Here is an 11,208-nt window from a genome sequence, read left to right on the forward strand (position 1 = left end):
CATATATGCGCTTTATATTAAATTTCATGAGTCTGAGTAATCTCGCAACTTTTCACGTACCCGTGACACTCTTAAACAAGTTCCTGCCGATAATGCTATTTACTCACTCGTAATCTTGTATTTTAATTACAAGTCCATTAAATAAATATTTATCTTTATCTTTTAATTAAACCTCAAACTTTAAGATATTAATCAAATTTTATTCAACATGAATTACAATTAAATTTAAACTGATTAATTTATTAATTGAGCCTTTAATATAAAACAATACAATACAAAATATAATAAAATAACTTTTAATGCGATAGTATTTAAAACATTCGATTGTTCGGCAACAATTAAAATTATTCCGTTGAATTTCTATCCCGCGTACTTGTACTGTCGCTCGAGTACATTTTCTGAAGCTTGATTATAAATATATATATATATATATATATATATATATATATATATATATATATATATATATATATATATATATATATTCAAGCTATTAATACTTAAACTATTTCGTGCATTCACCCATAATTCAAGAAATAAGAACTAGTAAAACTCTATTCATTGTACAGTACGTGAGAACAATTTGTTACTGGAATATCCGATCTCTCTAAAAGGACCTGACCTATTTTTTTTTTTTTTATATTCTTTTTTAAATATTCTCATCTGTCAGAGGAGTTAGTTACCAACCAGCATGTACTGTGTAGTCTACCTTGGAGTAAACAACCAAAGTTTTTTTTTTGTTGTTAGAGCTTTTGTAAATTCATGATATGAGACATATCGTCGGGCGTAATTAGATCTCTGTCTTTTCATGTCGACCCGGAAGCGAAACAAAATACCGGATTTTTTTTATTAAAACTCAAGGTGTTGTGCTGTAACAATCTGTAATTTTTCATCTTTATACATTAAGGTAATTTTTATGATACAATATTGTCAAAAAATTGGAAGTATATGAGCTTGTAGCTAAGTAATCCATAATTTTTACGAAAGACTGTACCCGTGGAGACGCAACCCATACAATTGTTTCTGTACGACTCCGTAGATATATACTTTTTCATAAATTGTACCCAATTTTTAGAAATATTCGATTTTTTTAACGAAAAGTTCAAAATTAAATTTCAAATTTTTTCAATGAATTTCTACAAAATACGAAAAATTGTAGTTTTAGTATTTTTCGTATTGAACTTTAATCCGTTATTTGTAAATAATTAGACGGTCAAAAATTTTTTTTTAAACTCACAACAAATATATTAAAAGACTGTTATTTTTTTTAAAGTTTCTGACAGTTAGTTTTTATATATATATATATATATATATATATATATATATATATATATATATATATATATATATATATATATATATATATAACTAAGAAACTGGTACATAATTGCTGAGAGCGTATACAATCACTGTTAAATATCAAATTTTTCATTGAATTCTTCTCGGGTTATAGATGGTGGTCAATCGACTTCAAATTTTAAGGGTAATTGTATCATCTTCCCATTAAAATTTTTTTTTTCTTAAATCCAAAAGAGCGTATGTCGAAAAAAAAATTTTTTTTGGCTTTTTACTTCTTTACATTTCACAGTTGATTGAAGAAAAAAAATTTCTACGCCCTTTAGGCATTAGTAAAGCGATATATACTTCTTGAATAAATCTTCATCTTCACTGATAAAAAAGTAACTTGATTGAAAAAAATTTCTCTTTAACTAAAAATAATTTCATTTAATATTCCTTTTAAGAACTTTTACAAATTGCATTCATTCAAACATAATTTAAACTGTTGAAAATAAAAAATTCAAATATCGATCGTTGAAATAGTCCAATTTTGCAGTATTATTTAAAGCTTGTGTGGGAGTTACCAGCTCTTACTGATTAATCGATTCACTGTAAATTAAACTTATAGGTGGTAATAAAAAATTCAAAATCAATGATTAACTTTTTATTGAGGTTAAACAACTAAATGATTTATTAATTATTATTGTTTTTCATTTTACAGAAGAAAGAGGAATGATAAATGGTGGCAACAAGCAACATGGTGTATGAGGAGATAGTGGGTGTTCGGGGTAGCTGACCCCAGCCCCCGCGCACTCTATTTACGCGCGACATGCCCCATAATTTAAATATTACGTCTGCGAACTCTGCTAATTCCGGACCTAACCATCAGGTTTATCCTCCACCTCAACCTTATCATATTAATGATGGACTCCAACCTGAGGTAGGAATGAAGAAATGACCTTGTATCTCGTGAACTATTGAGATTTTCAAAGATATAAGCTCATTCCGATGTTACACTCATCGAGAGCTTTCATTTGAGTACCCACATCAATTTTTCATATATTTTATATATTTATATATATTATATATATGTATATATGAAAAATATATCAAAAATGCATGTGGGTACTCAAATGAAAGCTCTTGATGAGTGTAACATCGGGATGAGCTTATATTTTTAAAAACATCAATAGTTAAAAAAATTAAGTGCAACTTAATAAAAGTCACTATTTAATAAAGCAAAATTTTATTTATTCATAGTAACTACAAGGTTGCTAGTAATTAATTATTAAAAATATTTTACAGAAAGAACCTGTTGAGTTTGATGCAAGTCATCTTCGAGGCGCACCAGCCGAGGTGGAGGCCTTGGTACACAATATTAAAGAAGTTGCTCAACAATTTTTGTACCACTGGCGAACATTTCCAATTGTACTGCCACCACCACTATCGGCCTGCACTGATGGAGAAGATACATTGGTCCGGAAGAAGTATCACTTGAGAGATTTATTCGTTGCACCGAGTTTCGACGAGCTTGATGCCGTAGCCGTCGACAGCAAAGGAGAGCCGCGGAGGCTCACAAACAAGCAGCTAGAAAGTATCCGAGAACGAGGGTGGGTTTTATTTAGCCAACATAAAAAACTATTTAAAATTTTAATCCGATAAAATTTAATTTAAACAATTAATTATTTAATAATCAATAATCTCATTTTTTCACAATTTAGCTCGTCCTCATACAGCTAGTGTCTTATAATTAGTAAAAAATTAGATACGCTTGAAATTAATGTAGCTATAGAAAATTTACATTTTAGATTTTTAAAATTATAGTCAGATAGATTTAATTTGAATTTATTTTTATACTCTTACACTGCGTATTTAAAAGATCAATTTTTTTTTTAAATTATAAAGTCATGTTTAAATAAAAAAAATTTTTTTTTACACAATTGGCAATTTTGCGCCTCAATAATAATACTTTAAAATTAAATAAAATTAATAAATTAATATAAAAAAAAAAAAAAAATGAAATAATTACTTAGATAAATACTTGACTTTATTTGTTAACAATTTCTGTAAAGCTTGCACAAGGATAAGTATGGAAAGCCGAAGAAGCTTAATGCCACTCAATTGGAGAGCATTCGGAGATGCGGGTACGTTATTACACAATCCCGACACTCCATCATGTTAATAATAATTATACAATTATAATAATATTATCCACTGTGTTGACTTTTAATTAATATAATACTAAATATAAATCTGTGAATTAATAAATGGGGAAATTAAAGTCTAACAAATTTAAAAAAGGCTATTTAAAGTTTATATGAGCTTTTTAAATTTTTTACCAGCATGACTTGTGTACATAAACATAAAAAATAACTTGCCAAAAAAAATGGTGAAGGTTTTTAAATAGAAAATAGCACAATGAATGTATAAACTAGTTCTACGTTTAATTATCATAAAAGGGGGAATGTGTAAAATTAAAAAAAAAAAAAATGTATTTATAAATATACACTTACATTTTTTGACAATAGAAGCAATTAAACTATTTCTTTAAACATTAGTGAGCTTTGTAAGCCTATAATAGTATTAATTAGAACAATTGGTGTGTATATGGTGGGATTTTTTGGAATCAATAATTTTTATGCTATCTTATTTCATTAATTATTTATGTATATTATTTATAATTTAATTTTATTTAATAATTAATTGTTTTAATAAGTGTTTCGTTTTTATCCTGATAATTTAATCATCACGTATTTTGTATAAATCACCTGGTTTGTCAAATGTGCGGCAAAAAATGCTAACGAGTGCGAGACAGTGAGGCGTGTGTGCTAACATTATCTGGTTTTTAATTTTTAATGAGGATTTAACTTTACAGAGAATTTGAGGTGGATTCAATAAATTTCACGGGTCAAACACACCGATGGCGACTCAGTGGACTTCTCCAGCGAGGCAGAGATCGCAGAAGAGAGACTTTGCTGAAAGATTTAGCTTTGGCAACAAGATTTATTGTCGTTACTGCGAGAGCGCGACTAGTATCTCATTGTTTTAGTATTTCACAAGCACTCAAAGCATTGTTGACTGGACTTTTAAGACTTCTGGGTAAGTTTATTATTATTAGTTAATTATTTATTAATAATTTATTTTAATACGGTTCAGTTTCAGATGAATAAATAACGAATATCTTGAATTAAATTTTTGATAATTAATTTATTAATTTTTAAAAATTCTATAATACTTATTATTTTCAAAATTAATTTCAAAAATTTCTTAATAATGTATGTTGTGATTAAAAATAGTAAAAAATCATTAAATCCTAAATTTTACATTCTCTGCAGTCATATTTTTTATTAATAAAATAAATTTACAATTTTTAAATAATCATTAATGTGATTTTTAAAGATATTTTTTTCAATTTTAATTTTTTTATTAAAAAATTAAAAAATTTTGATCAATAATTAAATTATAATTTTTGATTATGATTATTTTTTTTTTTTGCACTTTCAAAAAAACAAATTTATTAAAATTAATCCTTAAAAATTTTCCAAAAAAAAATTTTTTAATAAAATTAAACTAAATAATAAATAAAATTAAATTTTCAGATATAATTATTGGAGTACCGTCACTTCAAGCGCAAAATTTAGATGGTAAAATTCGTGAAGAGAGATGTCGTTATCTTGTAGCAGAGTTAGTTTGTCGGGTAAGGTGACAGAGTTAATTATTATTTTAAAAGTTTAAATTTAATTACATAAATTTCTATTTCTGATTCTGCAAGTTGAAATTTGAAATTTCAAACTTGTAATTGATAACTTTTAATTTGTTACGATACTTAGTTATATGTTTAATTTTAATTAATCCCATTATTATCATTATTATTTCCATGTACATCAAATGGATGTGTATTAACAACAAAAGCCTGAGTATGACGATTCACTGGAATTACTTTGCGGTTTTATACGCAAACAATTACGACGAGCGACGATGGAAAAGTTTGAAGTGGAACGCGAATCATCGCAATTGCTACCAGTCTCGGTGCCTTTTGTCTTTGGGACACCTGCCGGTACTGCTGTTGACTTGAGATTATTTAGTCGTGACATCATTAGAAAAGCTTTATCGACTCTGGTAACTATATTGGAACGCGAAACGCGTGGATGGTTTTTACATTTTCGCGAAAAACTTATTTCGGAATTACGAGCACAAAAAAAGAGCGACGAAGAAATCGAACAGGCAAGTATTTCTATTTGTATTTTTTCTGTTCAAAGAAATAAATTGAAAAACTGTAAATAATATTTAAAAATTAATAATTAATATTTTTAATCAGTTTTAAAAATATTTATGCCAAATTACATCAAATTATTATTATTGACAACATGGATAATTATTAATAATTAATATTAACTATAAATAAATAAATTAATAATAATTATAAACGATAAATTAATAAAATAACAATGAAAAATAATAAAATAACTAATATTAATTATAAATAATAATTATATCAATTATCAAATTATTATGCCAATTTTTAATTGTCAATATTTTTAAATATTTAAAATTTTTTAATTTTCAAATACAAAACAATGATAATTCAGTGACAATAATTCAATTCAGTTTAAAAAAATATGCAATTTTTCATCAATGTTTTTTTACAACGTTATAATTTTTTTTTTTTTTTTTTTAATTATTATGTTTTAGCAAGTGAATGAAGCGGTAATGCGAGAATACCTCCAACGAGTGTACTCAAGCATACTTTCTCATCCGGATATCTTGGCCCTAGGCGATGGGATAGCCCAGCTTTTGATTGAACAAGCTCAATCGGTGGTACTGATGCACCGAGCAGTTCAAAATGTCCAGCGAAAGTTGCAGCATACCAAGGAATCTTTGCGTTATAAAATGGAAAGTGAACATCCGGTTCTCGCGCGAATAGGACCATGGATGCGGGACAGAATGAGAGAAGCTGAAGCTAATTTTATTGAAGAATGTGAATGGAGTGCACACGAAGAGGCATTGTCTTTGTGTAATCGACAGAATTTACGTCAAACTGTTTACTTCCTCAATCGTGACTTGACATTCATGAAAGAGGTACTTTAATCTATTTTATTTTATTTTCAACCAATCTATTTATTCATCTAATGAGTTACAAATTAATTGGATTAAAATTACAGCGTGAACCAGTTTTACTAAAAGAGTTACGTAAAGTAAAAACACCAACACGTAGTTTCCAATGGCCAACGCAAATCTGGCTACCACGTAACTGGATAGTGAGACGAAATTTCCAAGGAGTATCCGAAATAATCCCTACAGTTTTGAGCAACACACCGACATCGATTACAACCCCTAGAGCAGATCCTAGTCAGCCGGTATTTTTGGTTGAACGAGAGATTTGTCACACAACGACAACACGATGGCCAATGTGGCGGTGGATAAACTACATTGCCCGAACGTGGTGCTGGACGTGGAACGCAATGTTTCTATTTGGCGTAGCAGTACCCTGGTGCAGCCGTGTCTCGTTACGTGCGCTTCTACTGGTTGAGCCCTTCACACCGGATTTGGAGTTGAGCCAACTTAATGGGACACTTTTTCCGCGAAAATCCTCCCAAACACCGACATTATGTTCACGATTGATTGCACTTTGGCGGCATATCAGTAAAAGTCGGACCCACTTTGAGACTGAGCCTGACACTGGTAATTTATTATTAATAATTAAAGTAGTACGATCACCAAGGCAGCTTTTAATAAAAGGCTTCATATTTTTTTTTAATATGAAGTTTAAATATATCTAAATAAATTCCGAAAAATTTAAGGAGATTGCCTGATTATTTAAATAAATAATTAACTTTTAAGTTAATTATGTCGGTAATTATTTTAAAAAAATTTATGGATGAAAATAAATATGATAAATTTAATTCAAAAAATGTACACTTGCACCACTAATTAAAGTGTATTAATTAAAAGAAAAATAAATGCCGCCAAAAATTTCAGATAGTAGCTAGTATAATCGAGATTACAACCACTATAATCCAGATTATAATGAGTATAATCCAAATTATAATTAGTATAATCCAGATTATAATTAGTATAATCTAGATTATAATGAGTATATAATCCAGATATCACGCAGTATAATCTAGATTTTTCTAGCTACTACCTGAAATTTTTTTTTCACCACAGATATCACTGAGTATAATCTGGAATGATATCCAGTGTCATTTTGTTATTTCCGTATATGAATAAAAAAATAAATTTGTTTTTTTATTTTTTGGTAGGATTTATTGGAAAAGGAATGACGAGACACATAAATAGACTCTGGAATTATGGAGTAAAAGGTCTTATGGGAACTATGGGTATTCTCTTCCTCTTTCCCATAATCTGCATTATAGCGAGTTTCAGTTCACTCGTCATCGCTCTTTCTGCGTTTTTATGGTCTGTTGTTATTATTATTCTTTGTTTCAAAGCAGCATTATTAGCATAGTAATGAAGTTAAATCTTTTATAATACCTTTTTTTTTTTTTTTTATTTTTCAGGATGCCAATAGTAACATTATTACTGCATGCATTCATGGCGCTGGTAATGGATTTCGACAGTCCAGAGCCAAGTAGAAATCGATATTTAGTTGTAATGGAAGCACTAGTGTGGAATATCGGTATCCAGGGCTGCTTACAGCCTATCGTCGCACTATTAGTCACCGTATGTATATGTCCAATAATTTCGTTTTTGATACTCACAATTGCTGTGATAAGATACTGGATACGAGTAATGTGGGACACGGCAATGTTCCATCTTGTGATTAAGAATCGAGGACGTGTACCTGCAAGCGACAGTTTTGTTGTGAAGAGAATAGCAGGCCCTGGACTAGCTTCAGACTATTATTATCAAATAAGACCAGAGCAAGCGTTGGCGGCTTTTGAAGCTAAACTTGAGCTCGATGAACTTTTGGCTTTCCAACAAGAAACTGAACGTCTTATAACACAACCGCAACGTGACTTTACGCAGTTTGTTGAGGCGTGCTTCAGTCCATTTGCCACTAGTTTGGCTAAAACACGTGATCCTTACAAGTCATTGGAGAAAGAGGCGCGCGATTTGGTTGCTGTGCTTCACGAAAAGCTAGATCGCCGACGCAAGGATTTGCAAACTGGTCTCGGAGTCGCTGTAAGAAGCAAGATTAAGTTGACAACATTTGATCTTAAAATTGTTATACAGCAAGCTGCGTTGATGCTCGAGCGACTGTATCCATCGCACGTGCTGGCACGTCTCAACGGTTGTGAGGAAGATTTCTGGGAAAATAAAGGCCTGAATGTTGGTGACTGGGCCGGATTGGCTGGTCTTATGTATGCCGACATATTTAGCTTGGACTTTTTGCAGCCTCTCGACGATACTGACACCAAATTCAAGCTTGAACCACATCCAGGAGTCGATCTAACTCGTTATACTGAAATGGTTCACAGCACCGAACTAGGTGGTGTCAATGGATTAGATCTACTGGGCGCTATTTACGCGCCACGAGGTAACATACAAGTACAGAGTCCATATCTCGAGGTCTCGTACTTTAATCCGCGAGCCAAGCAGGCAACCAATAGTCGCAAGCCAGAAAAAAGATGTGAGACAAGTTTATTGACATCGCCAAGATCAAGACGTAAAACTAACTCGGGATTATCCGTTAGTGATGGACGCTGGCAGCCATGGAAACGTGAAATACGTCCTTACAGTGCTGAAAAACTAGTAATACCACTTCCCATACCACATCCAGCTCATATTGCCGTAAATATTCATAATCGCGACTCCGAAGACCCTATTGATCTTGACTCTGAGCTCTGTCAAAATATTCTAAGAGCTATCGAGGAATCACCCGGTGAAATGGCTACCGAGTGCGTTGGTCGCTATCGCGGGGGTGGTGGTGATTCAAGCTTCGACTCTGTTGCTTCCCAGTCATCAGTGTCGCTGGAGACCGGCCTAGACACTGCGGAAGTTCTTCATGGGGGCGAGATCAAAGGCGAAAGTGAAACCTATCACTGGACACTTTCTAATTGGGGCGGCGGCATGGCCAGACGTAGAAACAATTCGGGATCTATTAAAGTTGATCTTGCGTCACCGGAAGACGTTACTTTGGATACTGATACCACTCGGGTGATGTTCAGCACTTACGGTACGACCGTTTAAAATTTTGACGTTCAATGCTTCCCCATGATATCATTTTAAATTATTATTATTTTTTTTTTTTTTTTTTTTTTTTTAAGTGACTCGTATTCGTTAATTTTTTTTTAGTTTATTTATAAAATTATGATAAATGAGGGCTCAAGATGTTGATATTACAGTGGCTCGAATTTTGTTTTATAAATTTTTTTTATATCAAGTTATAAACAATTAATTTATGTATCTATTGATGTTGTTAAACAATTTATTATGAGGGCAATTCATTTGTTTAATATTTCACTTGCCATAACATATACGTTTTCATTCTGTGCAAATTAGAATGTAGCGAATTGTGTTATGAATACAATATAAAAAAAAGAACAATTAAGCGGTTAAAATTAATCTATTTTCTAAGTTTTATTATTTTCTATTATATTTTTTTAATTTATTTTCATTATTATAATGATAATAATAAAAAATTGATAATTATGTTTAATATAATAAAATAAATGCTGCATTTAAAATTAGACGCACACATGATTTTTTAAAAAATAAATTGGAGCTCGCGAATAGAATATTAGCAGAGAATCAAAATTGTACTCTAGATATCAGCTAGAAAATCATTTAATTTATAATTTAAAAAAAAAAACTGCTTGAACAATTAATCTATTTAAAATATAAATAAATGCAATAAGATGAAATTGCACTGATTAATCAGCGACATCGAGCCATCATTCGCGAAAGTCGTTTTTATAAGCGACTTGAGACATCTTTTATGTACATAGTTAAGTTGTTATTATCAAATAAAAATATATTAAAAACAATTAAGACGTATACCAAACAGATAAAAATAAATTAAACAGATTAACAATAATAATAATAATAATAGTAATAATGATTATAAGAATTATTATTATTATTGAATAATAGTAAAAGAAAGCTCTCTTCTCGATGTTCGAATTATATGTATTAATTTTTACGCGCGCCTCAAAGCATCAGCTATTATTATATTATATATAAAAAAAAAAAAATCTTCTGTTACTGTATTAACTAAATAATTAAATTTAAAAGTACAACTCCATCCAAAGTACGTATTATTAATAAATAATATTAAATCTGTTTAAAGTACTGTAGATGGGGTACAAAAAAAAATGATTTATTAAGATAATTATTAACGTTAATTCAATTAATTAGATTTTATTAATAAAAATTGATAAATCTACTGAGCGTGGTTGCATTTACATTTTATAATAACTTCTGTAGATTTTTTTCTTGCTAAAGGTATTATTATGAAGTTGTATGAGCTTCTAAATTTTTATCTTGTTCTCAGTAAGAAATTAATTGCTACATTAGAGTTATCAATAATTTAAATCCATTATATGTATTTTAAATGAATGAATTTGGATATTAATAATGCATATATAATTAATTTTTATAGAAAGTAAGATAAAAGTATTGCAATCATGTTTCCTTGATATATTGTGATGCTTATTAAATTTATAAAATTCAATTTTATTAACAGGTGAAATATTTAATAGACATAATTGAACATTGTCCATCCATAAGAAAATATTAATTAGATATTACAGTACAATTTTATCGATTAAAAAATAATAATTAATGAATAATTATTTGATGAATAAATACGGGATTAAATCAAAAGTATTTATATTTGAGGTGTGCGTTATTTGCGATTTATTATCAATAAAAAAATAAAAATTGTCCATCACTTTTTAATAACTAAATAAAAAAAAATTAAACCAACAAATTTGAATTATTTATTTAATATTATTTAAAGTATTT

At 29.6% G+C, this 11,208-nt stretch overlaps 1 protein-coding gene across 1 annotated transcript in view; it reads left to right on the plus strand.

The window, feature by feature from the left end:
* The window catches only part of LOC141527456 (uncharacterized), a 34,166-nt gene extending 23,933 nt beyond the window's left edge, over nt 1–10,233 (plus strand). The window contains exons 2-11 of the mRNA XM_074242955.1: nt 2,000–2,218; nt 2,584–2,888; nt 3,351–3,422; nt 4,154–4,377; nt 4,878–4,975; nt 5,191–5,502; nt 5,971–6,357; nt 6,441–6,960; nt 7,542–7,698; nt 7,800–10,233. Of these exons, the coding sequence (XP_074099056.1) occupies nt 2,108–2,218; nt 2,584–2,888; nt 3,351–3,422; nt 4,154–4,377; nt 4,878–4,975; nt 5,191–5,502; nt 5,971–6,357; nt 6,441–6,960; nt 7,542–7,698; nt 7,800–9,432 (3,819 nt within the window). The 5' untranslated portion in view covers nt 2,000–2,107 and the 3' untranslated portion in view covers nt 9,433–10,233. The remainder of the gene's footprint in view (nt 1–1,999; nt 2,219–2,583; nt 2,889–3,350; nt 3,423–4,153; nt 4,378–4,877; nt 4,976–5,190; nt 5,503–5,970; nt 6,358–6,440; nt 6,961–7,541; nt 7,699–7,799) is intronic.
* Nucleotides 10,234–11,208: the final 975 nt, after the last annotated feature.

The sequence above is a fragment of the Cotesia typhae genome, unplaced genomic scaffold (genome assembly GCF_013202065.1).
Source record: "Cotesia typhae breed Kobodo isofemale line unplaced genomic scaffold, CoteBio_Ctyphae contig_4, whole genome shotgun sequence".
In the NCBI taxonomy this organism is placed as follows: Eukaryota; Metazoa; Arthropoda; class Insecta; order Hymenoptera; family Braconidae; genus Cotesia; species Cotesia typhae.